This window comes from Typopeltis vanoorti, chromosome 13 (assembly GCF_054136105.1).
Source record: "Typopeltis vanoorti isolate ZY-2024b chromosome 13, IOZ_Tvanoo_1.0, whole genome shotgun sequence".
Lineage (NCBI taxonomy): Eukaryota > Metazoa > Arthropoda > Arachnida > Uropygi > Thelyphonidae > Typopeltis > Typopeltis vanoorti.
The window spans coordinates 107,761,896-107,786,508 of NC_143561.1; the positions used below are offsets into that span (position 1 = coordinate 107,761,896).

Genomic DNA, 24,613 nt, shown 5'->3' on the forward strand with positions numbered 1-24,613 from the left:
TCATGTTTTGTCTCTTGTGCAGAGTTTCCGGATGATCTAATTTTTGTCCAACAATGGATGGACTAGGAATTAGAGATTTTAGGTAATAGCCATTCATGAGTGGGATTTACATTTAAAAAAAAAAAAATGAAACTATTCACAGTACCAACGGCAGGTTCGAATTCGGAGCCGGCATGTCTGTTGTCTTAAGGTGGAAGATGAATTTCATCTCTATTGTGAGCCACCAACACGCCTGTAATGGCTTTAAAAAAGTTTCGTGTTTGTTCTCTATGACAGACTTCCTGGATTATGTAAAAATAAAATAAAATAAAAACCCCTAGCGTACCCATGGCACTAATGTATTCTAGGATTACAAACTTTCGTAGTGAAAGTTCACATTAAGGAAAAAAAAAGCAATGATATTTCAATATAAAGGTATCTTAACATGAATGGCTTTTCTTGTCTAAACGTTACTGTTACTCATATTAGTGAGTCGGTATTTGGACAGTAGGGAGTGAAAATTACAGTTGTTTCTAATAATATTTAAGTAAGTAGATTTAGATCTTATTAGAAAATAATGAATGTACATTTAAACTTAATGCTATTGACACAAACTTATAAAAGCGATGCGAACATTCCTTTATTATTAATAAATACTTCTGAAATTAAACTTCGTTCGTTGTGTGCATTTTGTTGTACTGTTTTTTATATAATCTTGGATTCTGTAACAAAAACTTTTATGAATCGTGGATGATGTTAAAGAGAGGTAATATTATGTCGAATGAAAGCGTCTGTGGTAAGCAGTGATACTTGAATAAGATTTCCGGTATAACCATAGTGTGACAACAACAAAACTTATTTACGGGATAGCACAACTTCTATTGCAGTTATAAACCTTAAACTATGGATCTCCAACGCAAGTACTGTCGGTTAAGAGACAGATTGAAAGTAGCATTATTTTTCACTACTTTATGACGATTCATCTTACCTAATTAATGATAATTAAACCATTAACTGTAATTATAGACAAAGAGATTAGGGCCATTTTGTCATTTTATGACTTAGAAGGAACATTAACCATAAAACTGATGCCAGCTATTATCAGAAGTACCCGAAATGAATTACAGGAAATGAGATATGATGGGAATTGAAGGCATTTAAAAGTAGATGGTACTGTACATTATATATCTGCTCATCAGTGAAATATTTTCTTGTTTAAACATCGTTTTTGAAAATTCTGAAATAGCAAAATCGAGATTATTTGTTTATATTATTTTTTTTATATATATATTCTTTACATTTCCAAATATAAGAATAAAAATTGCATGAAAAGAGTTCTTTGAAATTAGATTATTAACTTAATTGTATATTGGATCACTTCTTCAGAGAAATCGAAGTAGCGAGAGAAAGAATAAAGATTAAAGAGCTTCTCACGTTACGTGTTGTTTACCCTAGATATCCGTGTCAAACTGGGAAAGTGAGACAACAGATAACGCTATCACTTAGTAAACAGACGAAATGAGTTTTAAACTCATTTAAGCACGATAGTGAAACTTGATGCAAAAAGATAACGAAAGAAAATGCTTATCTGCACATAAAAAAAAAAAAAAAATGAAAGTCTGATAATTGGAAGGGGACCAATCGTTCGATGCTGTTGGCACATTCTCCCTCGATGAGTCTTTGGACTCCCTGGAGATGTCAAATAATAATAATAATAATAAGAAGAAGACTGTCGTAACCACTTCATCTTTTTGTCCCCCCCCCATTTCCTGTACAGTGTAGTTTTCTCACATCTTGATATTTAGAGGTCAATAATAACTGGTTATTGTTTATAATTCTAGACGTGTTTATATTTCATGAGTAACGTGAATGGTTTATAAATAGAAATGTGATGAAATAACGCTCCTAATAAATCGGTGAGTGGGTCAAACTGAGAATCTCATTTGTAATTTTATAGTTGTGTGAAAGCGAGTTTTAACTTTGTCAAACTGCAGTTGTTGCTAAGGCGCATACGTTATCACCAATGGATGACTTAAAATAAAAATGTAATACACTTACTGAATATAAACTTGTACTATTACAAGAATTTATTCATTTATTTTTACAAAAACAGAAATCACAATTATCTGTTATTCATGTATATTAAAAAATAGGTGGCGTGGTGATCATCGTAGCCTTTATTACTAAACACGTGCACACGAATGCGTAAACACGCACAACGTGCTGAACAATGCAACATACAATTAGAAATATTTTAAAATAACATCAGTCTCTTTTATAACTACATAATAGTTGTCAACTTGGTTGGTCTTTACTGTTATTATTTATGTATTCACAGTTGTTATGGGGTACAGAAAACGAAAAACGGGGGGGGGTATTAAAAATACCACCAGGTGAAGTTAGGTTCCCATACTAATTCTTAATCAAAAGTGCCTTAATAGTTATTGGCTGTTGATATTTCTTTATAACGCTTGCGCGTAACCATGGTCACACAAGACGCGCCTAGCAACTTTAATAAAGGCTTTCCTTCCACGTGATCGAAGTTCATAACTACTGGCTTCCGTTGTTGTCAAACTTTTGACAGTTTCGACCACCAAGACTGCTGTCGCAAGACGACAGTCATAGCGGAGGCGCCGTCAATTTCTACTAACGGTCGATCTCTGAATAACCTTCCATGTTTCAGCAACTGTGTTCGGTAATTTGACAAAAGGATTAACGTCTTTGTAGCCACACTTACATACACAAGCAAGGAAGCGGATAATCATGGATGATAGGGCAATTGATCGTATTTTTAGCGGCAATCTATCGGACCTTCCTCCGGTCAGCTCAAAGATTGTTCGTATATTTACAAGTTCGACATTTACAGGTAGGTTTTCGCCTGCACGCACGATCTTTTACTTTGCACTTAAATACCTTTACAGCTATCAAGATGTGTAACAAATGATTTTGTTCGGAATCACACTCTAAATTTTACTTCCAAAAAGATCAGCTTATGGAGTCGACATTTCAAAGATTAAAACCAAGTGCAAACTAAAAAAAAAAAAAAAAAAAAAAAAAAAACAGATAATCAAACCTTAACTTTACAAGCAAGTATATATTTATTAAGTTTGTCATCGTCCGTATTCTCAAATTAAATTTTAAAGAGCATAAATTTGTACGTTTTTGATATATCTTAATTAATTATTTTATTTGATTTATTTTTATTTTTTATTTTTTTGTAATACTGTATAATATTTGTCAACTATCTCTTCTAAAACTGGCCTGGATTGCCAGTAGTCTATTATTGATAATCTGTTATTATTATTATTTTAATTCTAATATGCTGAGTGTTCCGTGGTGAGCTTTGCTTGTGAATAGGGTTCGCTTATGTTTAGCCTTACATAATTTAAACATTAGATTATTACATAAAATAACACTTTACTGGAGCAATTTCCTCCCCATGAGAAGCTGAAGCTATATGTACAAATTTACCATTTATGAACTTAGATATCAATGTCGATTAAAATATGAAAGATTTTATATTAGATAAATTACTAATCTGATTCATCTTAGAATCTTCTTCTTCTGCAGCTTTTCCCACTTAAGTAGGTTCGCTGTTTGTGGCGAGTCTCCTCCACAACCTCCTGTCTTGGGCTGTAGCAACATCCAAGTTCTTCATCCTCAAGTCCTCCTCCACCATCTCCCTCCATCTCTTCTTTGGCCGTCCGCGCTTCCTCTTCCCCTTCCCCTGCACATCCACCTGCATGACCTTTCTTCCCACATACTCGTCCTCTCTCCTCATCATCTGATTCATCTTAAAATAATGTATAATATTATTTGATACATGCAATGTCTTCATTTTCCTGCGTTAGTCTTATATAGGAGCCTCCGTTGATCAGTTAGTTTCAACGGAGTCCATTAGTTGGAAATGGATGGGTTCAAATCTCGTCTATGACTCAAAAAGCATTTATCAGGGCTTTTCAGTCAAGATAAATTAGGAGAGTTTTTTCCATCTCGTAAACTCGGGTTTTCTGTCCCTCAAAACAGGCAAACCAGTCCCGCGAACACACAGATTTACAAACATGGAACACTATTAAACGAGAAAATTCAGAAGAAAAAAAAAGCACTTTAATCTATAATAATAATTCCCTGGCCAAGCAGCATTGCTACCCCACCAACCATTAGGTTGAGGAAAAACACAGTCTTTTATATATATTTATTTATTTATTTATTTTATTTATTTTATTTTTTTTTTGATAAATACAAACCTAAAACATTTTCAGGCCTTCAGTAAACAAGGCGGTTGTCTCATACCGTATGATGCAATTCATTTACCACTTAAAAGTATTTATAAATATCTCTGCTTCCTCCAGTAGGATTTAGACAAACAGCCAGTTGGTTAGAGAGCAGATACTCCGTCCACTCGGCTAACCAAATCAGCTATGAAGGCAGTATAGGTTTCTGTTTTATATAATACACAATGCACTCCTTATTGGCGTATGTTTTTCTTTGTTGGAAGTGTTTTCACTTAGTTATACTATAAATTAAAGATGCCAAGAAATTAAACTCGTGGTTTAATCCTTTATCCAAGTGTAAGCAAACAAAGTTTGCGCATGAAGTATTTTCAGGACTGAGGCAACTCGTGGTAAAGGTGACTTCACATCACTTGTCTTAGTATCCCATAATGCAAAGCACATCTCTTTGCAGTGACCCTTCCCTTATACATGTCCGCAAGGAGATGTGCTTTGCATTATGGGATACTAAGGCAAGTGATCAGAAGTTATACCACCTTTACCACGGGTTGCCCCAGTTCTGAAAATACTTCAGGCGCAAACTTTGTTTGCTTTCACTTAGATAAAGGATTAAACCAAGTATATAATTTCTTGGTATCTTTAATTTATGTTTTTCTTTCTTATTACGTCATTCCTAAACTATGTAATTACGTAATTCGTGGAGATCAAATGTCTGGATTCTCACTATCCCTTTGTTGCAAAATCTCTCCTGCATAATACAACGGATGTGCAAATATCGAACTCCATCTCTTAATCCATGAACACATTCCTGAGTAATGACGATTACAGCTAATTTTCTATATGGATTATAATTACTATCTGGAATAGCAAATCTTACTAAATCTTTAAAAACGTGTTCTTGCAAAAAAAAAAAAAAAAAAAAAAAGATGTTATTTCAAAAAGTTACGAACTTTTTATCTTAAATATAATTCTTTTGAAGTTCAAGTGACCAAAGAAAATATTAAATTTTATACGCAAGAAACATTCGTCTGTCTAATATATAAATTCTATTTCTTTTTGAAAATACAAAACTGATCTTATTTCCTTCATTAAGCAAATTGAAGACGACCCACGCCTGAATTTGTATCTCCACATACTCGGACATCAGTCCTTTCTGTTTCTTCTTGGCTGCAATTCTTGCTGAAAATCAAGTAATTTTAAAATATGGAAAACGGCACGAAATCGAAACAAAACAGGGAGGTCCAAAAGTCTCGCACATCATAAAATATACTTGCAGTTTTCGATATTAGCGATAAACTAAATTGCTTCAAACAGCTTATAACCGTATTTTTACAAAGGCAAAAATAAGTAGCATTACTAAAGCAAATGTTCAAAATGGTCTCCTGGAACGTGATCTTTTTAACATATTGGAGGCAACTCTTCGAAGCATGGAATTATTGACTGCTTCAGTGATGTTCGTCTTCAGTTCATCAATTATTATAAGAGGATTATTTTTATATACCTTTCCTTTCAGGTGACCCCATATAATCTTGACATGACAAATCCGTATGGCAAGTGGCACCGCCCTGCTGAAAACAGCAATCACGTTCTTCAATCTCAAGTAGAGCCACAAACTGGGTGATGATGTCTTGGTGCAGTGCACTGCTCAATGTCGTCTCAAAGAAAATGGTTCCGACGATGCGACGGCGTGATACTGCACACCACACCACACTTCGATTTTGAGAGAATGCAGGCAATTTCATGGAAAGCATGAGGATTTTCCGATGACTAAATTCTGTTATTTGGCTATTGACGTATCCACTTAGGTGGAACCACGCTTCGCCAATGAAGAAAACATTGTCCAGCTCTCGAACTCCATTTTCTTCAACAAATGATCGAAACCATCTACAGTACAGAAAATTTTCCTTATCCAGTGGCTTCAATTCCCGTACTGAGTGAACACGGTATGGACGAAGCTTCGGTTGGTTGTTCTCCAAGTACAGCCATATGACATACCTGTCTGTGCGGAGATTTTCTGAAGATTCTTTGAAGGTGAACGTTGCAGCACGTCGTGTGTACCGCAGTCAGTTTAGCCTCAGTCGAAATGGAAGGTCTTCCATGACGCTGTTTGCAAGTGATCCAGTTTCCCGAAAGCGTTTGATTAACTTGGTAATTGTCGTATTTTGAGGAGCAACAAAGTCGGGATACTTCTGACGAAACTCCTCCACAACATTTGCGTAAGAACGACAGGCAAAATAACATCCCGAAATAATAACTCGTTTGCTCCTGGAAAAGTACCATTTCGCTATGAAGCTATGCAATGGCTTCCCAATGATTATTGGGAATCTTTTGGATTCCCAATAATCAACATGTAGCAGATAGATTACACGATACTGGCTAATAGTCCTAGGGTGCCATCTATAGGCAAAACGAATTATTACAATTGAAGCATTTCGATGCAGCTCAGCTTCAACTTTGATGTGCGCAACTTTTGGATCACCTTTTACATATACGAAATTTTTAGCATGTGATTCAAAGAGTACTTGATTATTGTAATAACGAATTACGTAATAATTCATTATTACGTCATTGCACCATGTCCATGAGACGTCCGCAAATAGTAAAAAAAAGCTCTCACTCTCATCATTAATGCAGTGTATAATAAATGATTCTTTATTCGACCTTGTATTATCTTGGATTTTCAAACGAGTGGCTCTTATTTCATCCCAGATAAAATTTAATTAACCTGTGCTCATTCTCAATGAACTTTGTCTTGATGAGATGGCTTACCATGCCAGATGACTAATCTGGAAACTTCAAGTTCCAGAGTTAGTTATCTCGCAAGCCGACATGTTAGCCAAAAATATGTTCAAAAAGATGGACGAGCACAAAATGATCTCTTTTGTACTAGCCTTCTTGTATTGCGATTCATTATCACAACAGCTTAAATTAGAACTGTTAAATTGTTGTACCGCGGACGTCAATCTGTCCTCCCTCCCAAGATTCTAACACGAATCGTTCTGATCCGAAGTCGCTGTTTCACCAATAAAAGCCACAGAGAAAAAAATGCTGCTTGTTCTGTAATGTTATCTTAAATATAGATGCCGGCTATTAAGCGGATTACAACTTTGGAAAAAGGTAAAAGTCGCATGGAGCTAAGTCCGACGAGTAAGGTAGATAGTCCAACACTGTGAGCTGGAGCGTTGTGCTGATGGAGAATCCAAGCGTCGTTCTTCCACAGATCGAGTCTCTTCTTCCTCACTCGTTCTCTCAGGTTGGCCAGAACCTCAAGGTAATAATGTTGGTAACTGTCTGACCCTGTGGTACCCATTCAACCATTACCACGCCATTTATATCAAAAAAAAAAAAAAGATCAGCATTGCCTTCAGTTTTGACTTGCTCATTCTTGCTTTTTTCATTCTCGGTGACGTGGGAGTTTTCCGGTGCATCGATTGTCTCTTTGTTTCTGGATCGTACTGGAAAATCCACATCTCATCACATGCGATGATCTTCTTCTGCAAGTCCGGCTCCGCTGTTTTCCATTTTCAGTCAGTGGATGAGGTAAAAACGGCAGCGCTACTGAAGCAGATAACTGCTGATGACTTGCAACACTGCTTCCAACTATGAAAAATTCGTATGCAACGGTGTATAGATAGAGGAGGGGAGTATGTTGAAAGGGATAACAATTAAGTTGTACAATTGTAATAATAAACCACATTTTTGCAACCAGTCTCGTTATTTAATAGCCACCCCTCGTATAATAGAACATTAGAATTCTTATAATAGAATATCATAAGCATATTCTGTACAAATGTTATGAGAATTTTAATGTTATATTATGGAATGTTAAAAGGATGGCTGTGTAGTCTTGTGGTCGAGTTTGGTACCATAATACAAGACCGCTAGAAGTATAACCATCACGGTTTTGGTTCTAGTCGCCAACTAGAACTTCCTGACTTTTCTTCGACTGGTTCCAGTCTGTCTTTGGGCCAGACAAGGAGGGGATTTCTTCTAGGAAATTCTGGTTTTAACGCCGCAAATAAAAAAAAAATAATAAAAAAAATCAACTCTGAACTCATATTATTACAGACAACAACACGAATCAGCATTTCGAAATCACAAGATCAAGACAGTTGGATGCTACAGTCCTCCCTGATGCCTTTGAAATCATTGGGTGAGCTCGAGTACCGGTGAAGGATAAGTGAAGATGCTGCCTACTGATTTCCAGAAGTTCGTTAGGGCTAAAAGAGTTCCGCGTATTTCCCTTTTTTTGGGGGGGGGGGGTGAAATAGATGTATTTAATTTATTTTAACGTTTAAATGTGTGATTTCTCAAGTATTTAAGATATTAGTAAGTAATATGATTATTTCAGGGAGGCATACATTAGATTGGTAAATTCAAAACGTATTTTTGGTCTTTTCTCCTCCCCTCCCCCGATTTTTACTGGGTGAAAGGACCATTCATCGGCACATTTTTTTCAGATGTTTCTCCGTCCTAATTTATGTTGAAATCGTGTTTACCCTCTGTGAACTAGTAACACAGCCTAAACTATTAATGATAAAATTGATATGGAAACGCATACTAAGATTCACTCTGAAAACAACTTAATTAGATAGCCATGTATTTAATTAATTTAGTATTCGGTAAGTATTAAGATTTCTCCGCTTCTTTTTACAGTGAAAACGCCTTAGTGGTCTAAAGAAAAAAATAAAATAAATAAAATAAACGTCCCATTTGAAACACAATATCGGAATAAAGTGTCTCGCGTCAAGAGGACCTAGATAGAGAGGATGTATTTTTAGCAACTCGGTGTAGCGTGCCAAGTGATCGGGGTGTTATCAGTGTGGGGGATATGGCACCGGCCGTTATTAATGTTTGAAATCGATAAAAAAAATATTGACATTCTTCTGGAAGAAGTTTTATCAGAATATCTGCCATGACCTGCTTGGTTGATATTGATACTGGTTTGCCTTACAGTGCGATTGCATCGCTTCTACTGTACATGTCGAGTTGATGATAGACTTCAGCGATTTGGAATGAGGCTAAAATTTCAAGAATTTAACCTACATACATGCGTGTACATGCAAAGAGTTATATAGTAATTCAGCACGAGCATGCTGTCTAATAGTTAACTAATAAAAAAAGAAAAATAGTAATTTTTGTGACATTTTGTAAATGAGTTTTTAACTATATTATCCTGATTTATTTAAAATCAGGAGAATTATAGTACATATAAATATTTATATTGATTATGCATCTCTTCTAAGACGAAATAGATAGACAATTATCTCAACGGAGTCTCAAGTGTTTGAAAGGTTTTATAAACATTCTGTGCTGGGATTCGAACCTATCACAAAGCATTTATTTATTATTGATTGGTGGATACAAAGACAGCTCAGAGGATCCCTACAAAAGCTATAAGGGGAATTCCGATTCTCAAGAGACCTCAAAAGTTTTTTTTTCTCCTTTTCTTTGGGTGGGAGGGTGGGGGGGAACACTGACCAAGGTTCTGTTACTTGCATGAATTTTATTTTGACTCCAACGCGTTTTTCTATGCTACTATCTCTGTCTTTCAACCATTTGTTCATTTGGCAATCGCGATATCAAATATGCTATTGTTGTGCAGTACGTGTCTTTGCGTTTAAGAGTTTGTGTTTTATCAAAATTTAATATAACTTTTTTTAATTGGTATTTCTTAATTTATATTATCATCATCATCATCATCAAATTCCTGCCATGTACCCTCAAGGGGTGTACAGGATATGATAGTACTACATGAAAAATTTACATCATTACTAACTTCCTATCTACAATTTTCATCCAAATCAATCTGTTACCTGTCAGGACTCCAACATTATCAGATCTTATATTTCTATCGTCTAAGGCACTTTGTACCGTATCAATCCACCTATATCTTGGTCTTTCTCTGGGTCGTTTTGCTGCCAACCTGGCAGAGAACACTTGTTTTGCTAATCTTTCTTCGCCCATTCTGTTTAAGTGACCATACCACCTGAGATTAGCTCTGCTAGCGCATTCCTGGATGCCGACAATGTCAAGTTCTTTCCTAATATCCTCATTTTTAATATGATATTGCCATTGATGTCATCTGTTCACGCCTCTAATCTTTCTCAGGACTCTCATATCTGCGGTCTCTAGTCTTTGGTCAAGCGTTTTACTTCTGACCCAGCTCTCAGATCCATAAGTTAAAACTGGTTTGAACACTCTCTTGTATACAGCTAATTTAGTGTTCCGACTAATTTCTCTCTTATTCCATATAAATTTATTTAGTTGACTTCCTACCATACCAGCTATGTTGATTCTGTTGTCTATTTCTATATTTAATTTACCATCTTCAGTAAAAATCGTGCCTAAGTAGCTGAAATGTTTTACTTGTTCCACAGGTTTCCCGTTCACAACACAATTGACATTTTCAACAATTCTACCTATTTTCGTGGTCTTTGTAATGCTGACCTTCATACCATATCTATTACAACAGTTATTCAATTTAGTCAGGGACTCTTGCAAACTTGTAGCGGATTTATTTAGAAGTATAACATCATCCGCATAAAGCAAAGAACTGACATTAACATCTCCAATTTTGATATCAGGTTTAATACCACTTTCCTTCATAATGTGATCCATATAGATAATGAATAACAGAGGGGATAATGTACATCCTTGTCTCACACCAGATTTAACATTAAACCATCTTTTTGTACTTCCTTCAATTCTAACTGCTGACTCACAACTCAAATAAAGACTAAGTATTGCTTCATATAATGCCCCATTGACACCATATAACTGTAGTGTTTTGAATAGATTCTCTCTTAACACCTTTTCATATTCCTTTTCCATATCGACAAATCTTAAATACAGATCTTTGTTATATTCCCATGATTTCTCCACTATTTGTCGTAAAGTGAAAATCTGATCCTGACAGCCTCTATTTGGCCTGAATCCAGCTTGTTCTTCACCAAGCTTTTCTTCCACAATTCTTCTCAGCCGTTTCTCAAGTATACTTGCATAGATCTTCCCAGGAACAATCAGTAGGGATATACCTCTGTAATTCTCACATTCAGTTTTATTTCCCTTTTTATATATGGGTACTATGAGAGCTCTACTCCAATCATCGGGAATTCGTCCCTCTGTCCAGGCTTTCTGAACTATGCAGTGCAGTCACTGTAAGACTTTTATACTAGTAATTTATATTAGTGTTTTTAAAAATTTTTCAAGTCTAATTGCTCATTGAGATTTTTTTTTCAAATTAAAGCTTACCTTAGTGCAAATTTTCAACTTATACGGAAAAAAACCCCACTAACTACGATTTTTATATTTTTTTATAATCTTTTCCTCATCTCTCTTAATCGGGAATCTTGCTCAAGAGACCACACATGGGACTTTTTATTATTATTTTTTTTTCAAGCCAGTTTCGGCTTCCAATGAGCAGTGTGGTGGTTTTCTGGAGTCTGGAGTGGCCTTCAAAGCAGGGTTCTTTTCGGATTATCTGACAACTGTCTTACCCACAATACTAGTGTACTATAGGTACCAACATTTTGTGGGCGGAGTGCGCATAAAACAAGAAAAAATAAAAACCAAAACCGTGTGGAAAGAGAGAGAGTCTACGGTTCCGTCATTAGTGGAATACAAGTATACCACTAGGACAAAAGAAATATTCCCCTCCTAATCTTCCTAATCTTCTAGTAGCACAAATTTCAAATAATAACAAAAATGTTATGAGGCTGGCTTCAATCAGTTTAGCCATTTTAGTTGCCGAGAAGTTTCATATATACTTTGTTTTGCATAGAAAATGATTTATTTCCTGTCGACTCGTTAAAAAAATCTCTCATATCAGAATATGACATCGTTCACTAGAATCGTTCGTCGACCAGATACGGCAAAAGAAAAACAAACTTTGTACACTGACAACTCTCGCTGTGCAACTATTTTTGTGTATGGACACAGGTCATGAACACGATAAAGCATTTTTATTATGTTCAGTATCTGCTGAAAAATGTATGCATTTTTCAGCAGATAATGAAATACCCTTCCAATTTTTATATGCATTCTTAAGAAAGGGTAGTCACACATAAGGCAGCAATCTAGGTACATTTGGGAAGGCTTTTCAAATGCGGCTGAGATAACCGTTCTCGGGCTCAGGCAATTTTTTTTATCTCTAGCAATCGGGGTCTTCCTGTCCTGTTGAGCAAGATTTCAAGGAGTAAAACAGAGAAATCAGCTTATGAACATTGACAGACAACACATTTCCTTTTGTTAGTGTACAATTTTAAACAACAGAACCCGGATATAAAATATACTTGACAAAATTATACATAGATATACACGTATAATATGTCTAGCTATTTTATCTTCTTTTTTTTTTTGCATAATAAATAATTGAAGTACCATTTTCAAAATTAACTTCCTATTTACGATAAGAATTTTCAGCAATGCTTTAAAGCGGTAAAACAATATACTGGTCAAGCGTGCTCATATCAGATAGCCAATAAAAGAAACAAATGCTGAGTTAGAAACGGCATTTATCGATAAACATGTTTGTTTCGAGAAAAAAAAAAAAAAAAAAAAAAAAAAAAAAAAAAAAAAAGCCCTCACTTCTTGCATTGATTTAAATGTATATCAAGTAGTCACGCCATGGCTTAACTCGTATAAAAATATCCCAATTTTGAAACTGGAATAAAAATATATATAATAATTAGAACCCCACCATTATATAAGCTACCCTGTAATTCATGCAGTTTATGTTGTCATAGTGAACAGCAGATGATAATGGATAACAATCATGGCATTTGTTAGCACCTGACATCGCAGTGGCACATGAGGTGATCTGCATTGTTGACAATGAGATGACTTGCATGCTTGTCACGAGCATACGTGCATGCAATCAGTTGCTGTTTCTGGGAAATTGTGAACAATATTTGTATGAAAACCATTATATTAATACGAAGACGTAACACAGTGTTCTTTCCATAATCAGAAACATCAGACAATTTAGTACGATCTCATTCTCTCTCTCTCTCTCTCTCTCACGTCTTCTTTTGATTCCTGTTCTTGTTTTCCTCTCTCTCTCTCTCTCTCTCTCTCTCTTTGTACGAGTAGATTCATTTCTGAACCCATTATTAAAATGTCACTTTAGAGTAAGACAAATGCATGCCTTTACCATCTACTCAATCATTTGCTGACATTTTTCGTATATGGGCTGGTAGATTAATCCGGGCTTTGCAAAATATTGATGGAATTGAACGCAAAGGATGATTGTGTAATTGTTAGGCTTAAAATGGACATTTGTAAGCCTTATTTACTAATACAAATTAGAATGTTACAAAATGCATTCGGAAAACACTACAATAAATCAATGTTTTCTATTAGTATTCTACATACTGAACATTAACCCCTTAACATACAAAGACGTCTGTGATACGTCTTTTGTTTACTGCACCAAAATTGCTTTTGAATTTTGGTTTCACATATAAAGACAACGACGCTAGACAATCTTGTGCCTATTTCGTTTCCGCCGAGAAAAGTTGCCAACGGCGTGTATCGGCTATTTCATTTGCGTTTGCACAAATTCATCATTATTTGAAAAATAATGATGAATTTGATCCAGCAAATCACCCTCGCCCAAAACAAATGGCAGAAACACGACCGCTTTCCGATTTTTAATTGGTACGTTAAGGGGTTAACATTAACATTTCTGACTAGATGGGTGAAGCAAAATTGCTTTTCATATTCCCCTTTGTCTTGTAATGAAAGAACTTTGAATGGAGTGTTTGTGAGCTGTATGCTCGCCCATTGAGGGCAGTGAAGTTAGTTGTGTTCAGATGAACTTAAGATAGACTTTGGTCTTTTATATTTGTTGATTTCTTCTTCATTATATTCCGAGGCTTCCTTGATTAACGGGTTTGGATGGTTACTTGTCTTGGTAAAAAACTTCTCAGCTAGATTTATGAGAAAGGAAGAGATATAAGGGATATTAACTTCTATGGATCTGGGAGTTTCTGATAAACCAAGGCGCATCGAGAATCATCCTCATGAACTTATTCTGTAATCTCTGAAGTTTTAGAATGTTTGAATTTGCGGTGTGGCTCCACGCTGGGGATGCGTAAGTGATAACCGGTCGAATTACCATCTCGTAAATTGTTAATTTTGTTTGCGTGTCCAGTTTACTTTGTCTATTGATCATAGGGTAGAGCTGTGTTAAGATTTTGGATGTCTTTGAGGTAATATAACTAATATGTTTGCTGAATAGGAGTTTACTATCAAGAATCACTCCAAGATATTTAACTTCAGTCTGCCATGGAATCTTTACTCCCAATAAATAAATATCCTCCATGGTATGGATTTTCTTTCTAGTAAACAATATAACTGAGCTTTTCTGGGAGTTAACTTGGATCCTCCAGTCTGTAAACCATTTTTCTAAAATGTGTATACTGGTTTGTAGTCTTTTAGTTGCCAGTTTTGGGCTCAGTGATCTTGCCATCAGTGCAGTATCATCTGCATATAATGCAGTGAATGTTGTTCTTGAGTTCAGAGGGATGTCTGCTACATAGATTGAGAACAGGAGAGGTGCCAGAAGAGATCCCTGAGGTATGCCTGCCGAGATCCTGTGTCTGGTCGAAACCGTTTCGCCGACCCTGACCTGCATATATCTGTCTTTCAGGTAAGAATGTATTATTTTTATTAACTTGACTGGCAAGTTAAATTTTATCAGTTTGTAGAGAAGGCCTTGATGCCATACTTTGTCAAGCGCCTTCTCTGCGTTGATGAAGATGGCAGCTGTGTTGAGTTTCCAGTTAAAACCTTTAGTAATGATTTCTACCAGCCGGTGCACTTGTTGAGCTGTACTATGGGCGTTATGGAAACCGAACTGTTCATTAGGCAAAATTCCTAACTTATCTGTTTCTGCTTGAAATCTTGAGAGGATCACTTTTTCTGTCACCTTTCCGAGGCTGGACAATAGTCTTATAGGTCTGTAGCTTTTGGGAAGGTGAGGATTTTTTCCTGGCTTCTTCAGTGGCATGATGGTGGCGTTTTCTATGTAGTAGGGAAATGCTGGTATCTAAAGATGGCATTTGTAATGTTGACGAGATGGACTATGGCCTTTCTTGGAAGTAGTTTTACTATTCTGTTAATTATGCCATCCGGTCCTGGAGTTTTTTTTACTGTTTAGATGGGAGATGATATTTATCATTTCTGCCGGATTTGTAGGAGTGATATGTTTGGAGTTAACAATGTTCTGTCTTAAGGTTCCTAACATGACGATGAATCTTGTACATAAGGTTGATATTTAGATTTGTATACGATGGATTGCACTGAGATTCTGGGTTATTTACTAGTGCTTCGGCTTTCTCTTCAATCTTCGTGAACTGTCCCTTTCTTGGTTTGTATAGGGGGTATGAGTTGCTCTTAAGAATTTCCATACAGAATGATCTTCAGTATTGATGTTAGCCAATTTGGTTTCCCATTGATGGTTCTGTGTTTTTGAAGAGCTTCCCGGACCTGCCTGTTTAGATTATTCAATACTCTTTTATCTTGTGGGGCTCTGGTATTGTGGTATCTCTTTCTGGTTCTATTTTTTGCTCTGATTAGCTCCATGATTTCTTCAGGGATACAGTTGGTTGGGTGGAAGACAGTGGATTGTCTGACTGATTCGATTGCTTTTTGAATTTGTATGTTTAAGTTATTTATTGCTGTGTCAATCTCTTCCTTTTTACTGATATTGGGCACCGGACCAATATGATCAGGAAGAACCTTGGCTAACTTGTCCCATAGTATTAATGAGTGCAGAGGAGAGAATTGATCTGATGAACCTAGATTAAGCACTATGGGACTGTGCTCAGATTCCATAGTGCTTAATCTATGGAATCTGAGCACATTCAGTCAACGATTGGAATCGTTGACTGATTCCAATTTGAATTGGTATCTTAAATTTTTAAAGATGACAATGTCTAGTACATCCGAGTTACCTGAAGGGCTGAAGTGGGTGGACTCGGTAGGGCTGGCCACAACAACAAAGTTGAGCATTGCAAAGTTGAAAAGTGTGTGGCCTTTGGTGTTAGTTGATGAGCTGTACCAAGCTGTGTGTTTTGAGTTGAGATCTCCTGCTATTATTATGGAGTCATTTGGACCAAGTATGGATTCCAGATCTGTTGTCAGCAGAGGAATGCTCGGAGCGTTATAAGCAGCATAGATCTTGAGACTCCCAGCATTGAAGGTATGTACCTCCACATCGGTCACTTCCAGGTTTGCTGTTTTGGGCTTGTCTATTGTATTATGATTCAAATAACTCTTAATATATATGGCTGTGCCTCCACCTCTTGTGCCAATTCTTCTGTCGTTTCTGTACACAGTGTATCCACGGACTTTTGGGTTATTAGCTAGTCTTAGGTGTGTTTCACCAATCAAGATGATATCAGCACTGAGACGAGTTGCAATTCTTGAAGTAGCAAAACCTTGTTCATCAATCCATTTGCATTCCATGCGATTATCTTAAGAGCTTTTGGTTGGAATTTATTACTCATGACAGATGGCTGTTATAATATTTTGAGTGCCTTGCAGGAATCTCTTTTTGGAAGATGATGAGGAGGCATGTCTTGATGAATTCCTGCAGCATAGTGGCAAGTGAGGCTGTTAAAACGGATGTTATGTTGGAGCTTTCTAGCTCGAGAGATGCAGGAGGCTTAGTTCTTGCAGCCTCAGCATATGTTTTGGTCAAGGTTGTTCCTTCCTGTGAGGTTGAAGGCGAAGTATTTCAGACTGGAGGACGATTTGTTTGGTTGCTTAAAACGTTGTTACGTGGAGGAGCAAGATTGACTTTTGTTGATCCTCGATTTTTTGGATTGGAAAAGCATCCCTTGTAGTTGGCAGGGTGAGGTTCTCTGCAGTTTGCACAGCATGCTGGAGTTGTGTGTGGTTTGGTGCATGTGATGGTCTGGTGTCCCTCGCCGCACTTCAAGCACCTGAAGGCTGCCTTACATAATTTTTGGGCATGTCCAAACCTTTGGCATCTATAACACTGACCTGCAGATGCTCTTTTCCTAAGAGGCTCAGTTGCAATCTTGACTCTGCATACTATAATCAGTTCATAGCTATGCTTTTGTGTGTTGCTTATTTCCACCAGCACCAAAGGCATTGGTCTTTTATCAGATCTGAGCATCCTGCTCACTTTTACTGGAGACAGGCCCTGTCTGGAGAGATCAGTGCTCACATCTTGAGGAGTGATACCTTCAGCTATCCCACGTAGAACTACCTTCAGGTTCTTTTCGCTGGGTAAAGTGAAGGTGTAATATGGGACGTTAGCATTGTCCATAAATCTGGTCATCTGTCTGTAATCCGATACATTAGTGGGTTGTATTTTAACTCCCTCATCTGAGTTTTTGGCCCATGAGAATGAGATGTTTTGTTCTCTGAGAGCTGACGAGACAGGGATCCATTTTTCCTTATCCCTTAATATGACTGGTGGTATCTTTTCTTTAGGACCATTGGGTGTTTCTATCCCTGTTGTTTTGGGTTCTTCCACATTGATGGAGATTTTCCTCTTCTTTTTGACCATTTGGAACTCTGTATCTGTTTCCAAGGTATGATAACTGCTGTCTTGGGATGTAGCATCTTCCGTACTGTGGGGGGGGGGGGAGTGTCAAAGAGCTTGACTTTTCCTGGCCAATTATCACTCAGAAGCTTTCCTAGTCTGAGGAATTCCATGTATACTTCCTCGAATTTGGCCTCATTCAGAAGTTTTGCCATGACAATAATTTGGAAATGTGTTAAGGCACAGATGGAGAAAGAGTAGAGATTGCTCAGGTGTCCCGAGCAGGTAAAGATAATCGTGTGGACTTTTGAGGGTCCACTAGCAAATCCCGTAGACACTCTTAGGTGTCTACCAGCAATAAAATGTTACGATTGCAAATAGACAGTTGTTTGTGATTACAAGATATGAAACAATGGCGATAATACTAGCGGCAGTAGGCCTAGCGTATCGCCCTTGTAATTTCAATTGACTTACCTGGATAATCCACTATGGAAAAATAAAGTGTCAGTTTATGGTAGCAAGCAATTAACTACTAATACTAATGAATAAGCATAAATCGCTAAAAAACATATCAATCAAATTCACAATTCACCATCAATAATACACGACACGAAATACTGACACGCGAGCCGCAATTTCCATTTTCAGCTCCGATAACTACTCATTCTATCATTCTATACTGAAAGGTATAAACGTTTCAATTTAAATATTCTCATACATTTCGAATATAGGTGTGGAATACTAAAATGCATGTATTATTGAATACGTTTAATTTTAACAATTTTTTAATAAATAGAGTTCATTTTTGTTCCAATGGAAAATAATAAAAAATTATTTCCAATATTGCATTTTAATAAGATATATAAAAATTTGTAAAATGAATTGTTAAAATTAAATTTATTCGATAATACATGCATTTTAGCATCCCACACCTATATTCGAAATGTATAAGAATATTTAAATTGAAACGTTTATACGTTTTAATATAAATAATAAATAAATATAAATATAAATATTTTCAGTATGAAAGTCGTATTGTGTGAATTTGATGCGATTGATGATTTCTGTTTTCAATGTACAAAACTGCTATTTATATTTATTTTTATGGTTATTACTGTATAAGGGCACGCCATGTAACGTACCCATTTTCTGACTTGATTATTACACGTCGTATATAGCTACAAGGAAACAGCTGCAATTTGTTTGTTAATATATCATCTATCATTTATGATCTAGTTCAAATTTTCCAGTTTGCTTACGGTTCCGTGCATCAGAGCTGCGAAGTTCAAGTTAGAATAACTTTCTTAGTATCTACATTGCCGTCAAAGAAAAATCGGAAATGTCTAGATTATCGGATTCATAATTAATAATAGTTATATAATTCAGAGAACGAATTTAGCAGTCGTCAATTAGGATATCGGAAAAGTCATATAGGAAGATTTTTAAAAAATGGGAACCTGGATAAGTCTTCTATTTATAAGTAGTAGATATTAAGCTGTGATCTTTTACTTAAAATACGCATTGCTGGGATTTTAATTAGTCTTAGAAACAGTTTAGGAGAGTCCACGAGATTTTAATGAAATCTTATACCAAACTTGAAAAAAAAAAAAAAATTAGCACAAATGTTAGCACAGGCATGCATTGCAGTGTCCGGTATTTCCTAATAATATCTGCTACGTTCTACCTCCAGAGCTGGAGATCAATACGTAACAGGAGAGGCGTTCCACATTCCATACTTTTTTGTATTTGTACTACAATAACAGAACGTCTCACCAGTTTTAAATATTAACAGTAACAGTCCAGAGTGTTCGCGAGTTGCTATAGTGACATAATCTAGAGCAAGAATTCCAGGGAAGAAGGGGGGGGGGGGAAACGGCGGGGAGCTATTTCTTTCCTTGAGTGAATTAGTTGACGTTCTTTTTTTTTTTCTTCTTTTCATTATCTTTTTTTGAAAAAATAAAATAAAAATAAAGAAACATTTCCACTCTATAATGATAAATATTGCCAACAGATTTCTAATTCATACATTACATAAATTATTTTCAACAATTAAATCAACAGACTGTTTTTTAAATCTATTTGTATTTTAAGTATTAGAAATAAGCAAGATTTTATGCAATATTAACAATTCGCAGACAAGTCACATTGTTGTCAGAAACGTATCTGGAGATCCTCATATTTGGGAATTATACTTGAGTACATGAATACTACTATATTGCATTGCATGTAAGTTGCGCGTTGCGGTGATTGGATTATTGTTGCATTCTTGCATTATTGTTGAAAACAGTATAAACAAAAAACGGCAAAGTTGAAAAATTCTTTAATAGAATAAGAGCATAGACTACACATAGATGTTTAAATTTGACAAGCTGGAATCGACTGAAATAATAGTTTTAATAAATCTCTTTAATACAAATCATTGTATTAAAACAATAAGGGAAATATTTGTAAATATAAACTTTTATCTTTTGTTATTTTGCTAATCATATGAATAAACACCAAACTTTTTACAACATAAGGACATACTTTAAATCGTTTGGAGAATGAGTTAATAAATTCGTAGAGATACAAATATTCCCTATATTTTTTGTAATTAGTTCTTCGCATATGCCGATGACATTGTCGGAACCCTTAGGGATTCCGAATCGATTTACATCTTCTTCGGCATACTGCGAGAGTTCAGCGTGCTCAGTGGTCTTCACACCAACCCAGAAAAAACAAGAATCAAAATTTATGGGAAATTCGACCCTGCCAGTCTTCCGTATGGTCTGAAACCCACAACCGGCCCATTGGCAATACTAGGAATTCCCTTCCTAGAGACCCCAGTGTTGCAAACACAACACTTAATAGAAATGTGTTGCGAAAAACTAAAACCCTTCAGTCCCAACTACCTATCATTCGAAGGTAGAGCAACAGTTATCAAAACAGTCCTAAAACCGATGTTACTGCACACCATTAACCTCACAAACATAACAGACACACAAGACAACGCCATTCACAAACATATCACTAATTTTTTCTGGAACAACAGGAAACACGAGGTGCGCAGGGCATTTCTCCATCTTCCCCCCACACAAGGGGGATTCGCCCTGCCAATCCTCAAATACTGCCACCTAACCAACGCTGCTCAGACCATACGGAAAGCACTGGCATCAAATCACCCTTCCGGCAATCTGATGAAATACTTCTTAGGATTTTTCCTACCCTACTTCGGGACCACTGGCCACGCCGGACCATGTGCAGAGACGGTGCCTGAGTGGTACTACACAATATGTAAACTTTTTAAAAAATTGGCAACGGATGGAGTTCGAGTGCTTCAGCTCAGCCCAAACAAGCTGTACTGGAAAATTTTTGACAGCTTTGACTGGGAAAAACCCGATCTGGGCACAAACGAAGAGGTGCTGTTCACCAACATAAAAAACAGCTGGGGGCAACCATTTCACCGAGACTTAGCCTGGAGAATCGCCTACGGCAGACTCCCGGTGAAACTTGTAAAATCAGCTTACAACCCGCGACCATGCAACCCCTTCTGCGACGTCTGCGGTGCGATAGAAACCGTAGGGCACCTCTTCTTTCACTGCCCGCCAGCACAGCGTGTTTGGCACAGACTGGCTGAGGTGCTTGCGATCCCAGCGCTCACATTCCCCGAAATAGTCTTTCTACAGTTTCCTCCCCCAGTAACCAAAAACAAGAAACACCTGATTTTCCTAATAAATGTGATTAAGCACCACATTTGGAAAACCAGGAAAAAACACCTTCTTAACGAGGGGGATCGCATCTATCTCCGTGTTAAGAACTGCCTCGCAGCCTACCTCCGCCGCTTCCTGGAGCAGGAAAGGTACTTACGGGGAGAAGAGCGGTTCCTGAGGAGATGGTGTGATCCACCAACCATCTGCCAGATCATACAGGGGGGAATCCGGTTGTGTCTGCACCTATAACACCTTCAAGTTGTAGGTGTTGACGCTGTCTCGATCTTCCTTCCTGATCAGCATTTAACCCACAGGTAGGTCTAGTCCTTTCACAGTTGAAAGTTTTTCTGTCCCCAGGTTGGGGTTGACCTGAACAAACCCGGACTGCGAAGGCCAACATCGAGGTGGTCCCAAGCCCTTTTCAGGGCGGGGTCTTCCGGGCCAGGTCATCTCCCTTCTTTTCCTGGTTATACTGTTCTGGGTTTGCTCGGCAAACTCATTCCTCTATAGAATTGTCTTCCACATAGTCTTTAGATTTATTTACACTTGTTAAATTTGCTTAGTCTCTCCTTTTTTTTCCTTTTCAGGATTTTTCCTTTTTAAAAGTGAAAAATCAACGACCGTTTTAGAAGCACCCCTGGGGGGTCAACAGCTAAAACAGGTCAGCTGAGTCCTCTTTCATCTACTCTACTACTATGCACTCTATCTTTATTTCCTCTCCTACTATCTGCTGAATCTCAGCCTATCTTACTCCACAGGCCAATGATGAGATACATTGAACTCACAAAATTTTTTTTTTTTTAGTTCTTACATGCCTGATTGGTCTCTCTCTCTGATTCAAACAGTTCAGAAGAATTTTTGCCCGTTCCTTCACACATGCAAGCATTTGGAAGTGAATGAATGTCTTATTGTCTGTCGCTACTCTTCAGCCAACGCTTTCTAGGCTAGAATCTATATATTGTAGCATCTTGAAATGCGTAGTCCTGCTTCCGAAACAGTTTTAACATCGCCCGACAAAAGAAAAGCTATATTAAAAGGCCTCTCTTTCTCTTCAAAACTTTGGTGTCTTTGTTCTCGTGAAAGAAACATAAATTTTCCTGCATATTTATCACATTCTTATTCTAATTACAGTTTCATGTAAGAAAGCTAATTCAGATTCGTGAATGGCCTTCGTATTTTTTCCAGAAAGAACTGTTCTATCACGCAAATGTCAGCCATGTAATCAGGCGGTAATTGAATAGGATCATTTCGGAGATATTGATCAGTTTACGTGGCTCTTTATCTATCCGAAAGCATTTTCTCGTCTAATTTCTTTGCTTTGTTTTTACAGATATGTCAATGGAGCGTAATGCACTTATGGAGGAAGTTTATCCAAAGTTGAAAGATTACTGCCGAGAAAGACACGGTCTAGAGTTTCAGGTAGGTGACCTAGACATTGGGCTGAATTTTTTTTTTTTTTTTTCATTCATATGTAATTTGATTGGATGTTTGACGTATTTACCCATGCCGGAACGATAACGACGCGATAGTAACTTACAGTGCATTTACGATAACCACCAAATACTGAGTCTGTGGAGTGTTGCAAGAAATCATTTAGTTTTTTTTGTCCGAAATACAGAAAAACTCACGGACCTATCCTGATGAGAAGTCCGGATTCAAGTAATAGTTGTTTTATACACGACTGTAAAAAAAATAATTTTTTAAATGTGGTCTCAGCTTCCAATGGAGAACCATAGAGAGCGCTTTTTATTTCGAATTATTTATTCGAAAATTCCTGCCAGTTTGTCTTAATGTTTATCATTTATTTATTTATGTTTTTATAAAAACCAAATCAATTTGTATTCTCCTACAGGGATTAGGTGAGGACATTTTAGTCCTATCTAGCTTTTCAAGAATGAGGGACAGTCAATCTCCACCACAGCCAATCAGAGATAGCTAGCTCAAGATTATCAGTAAATTTAAATGACATCCAATGAACATATGGTAGACAAGTGCCACCATCTGGTGGTCCTTAACCCTAACATTATGTACTACTGTCTGAAATAGTGTGGGTTCTGCGATCGATTTTATTTAGTTTACAAGAAGAAAACCCAAGTTTCCGAAAGAAAATATCCGCATGTCTGTGCCAGAGATCGACTAACTCTGGAACCAGTCGAAGAGGTTACTCTAGCCAGCGACTAGATTCCAAGTTAGAACACTTTCTTCCGTAGGGGGTTAGCGATATAAATGTAATTTTAACAGGGTTACACAAGCCTTTTTATTTTTTATTTTTATTTATTTATTTATATATTTCCGAGCGAAACGCATAATTACGGTTCTAGTCACTAACTAGAAACATTTTCTAAGCCTCTTTTCTTTTTCTTTTTTCAAACTACTCCAGGGTTGATCGATCTTCTGTGCAAGCAAGCAAGGCTTTACTCTCGCCAAAAAAACTCGCATCTTTAATCCTACAACTCACAAAATATATCGTAAAAACACGAATACATACAAAGAAATACTAGCCAAGATTAGAAACATCATCTTTCCTCTATTACTCTGCAGAAATACACTCCACTGCAGCGATGATGAAAGGTGGAATCTGTCTATCGATTTCCAAAAAAAAAAAAAAAAAAGGAAAAAAAAAGTTAGGGCTAAAATGTACGCTTTGGAAAATTAAATGTTAGAGAATTATGAATTTCTTATTTTGTCTGCCATGTCTTTATCAGTGTTTTGTTTACTTTCGGGCATGTATATCGGCAGTTCTGACGCTCATGTCTAAGTGAGAAAAGCGCCCTCTGAATCAAAGCTTTTTTGCTGTCAATAATCGATTTGGTTTTATTTATTAGCCACTCTGTACAATCACGTGTCCCATTTATGCATTCCAGTTATTTGCACGCTCTCAACAATTCAATAAGTTGTTGCACGTCAAGAATGTAGCCATAGTGGGTCGGGTGTCACGTGAGGAAAATGATGTAATTCTTCTACCTATTGAAAGAAGTAACTGAAAACACGAAAGCAGCAGATCGTTTATTTATGCCGCCTGGTCTCAGTGGCGCTGTTTATGAAACATTTCTTGTTCACAAACAACAACAAAAAAAAAAAAAAAAAAAAAAAAAAAGTCGTGGTTCAAAATCCAGCATAACGCAGAGATATTTGCAATAGCCCGCCCCCTTGACAAGATAACAGTTGCAATATCTACATTCCAAAGCCCA

The 24,613-nt window shown here is 36.8% G+C and overlaps 1 protein-coding gene across 1 annotated transcript in view; it reads left to right on the forward strand.

Moving 5' to 3' along the window:
• Positions 1–2,615: 2,615 nt before the first annotated feature.
• Positions 2,616–24,613, forward strand: part of LOC150100447 (NACHT and WD repeat domain-containing protein 2) — a 66,063-nt gene continuing 44,065 nt past the window's right edge. The window contains exons 1-2 of the mRNA XM_090402484.1: positions 2,616–2,845; positions 22,753–22,841. Of these exons, the coding sequence (XP_090258610.1) occupies positions 2,743–2,845; positions 22,753–22,841 (192 nt within the window). The 5' untranslated portion in view covers positions 2,616–2,742. The remainder of the gene's footprint in view (positions 2,846–22,752; positions 22,842–24,613) is intronic.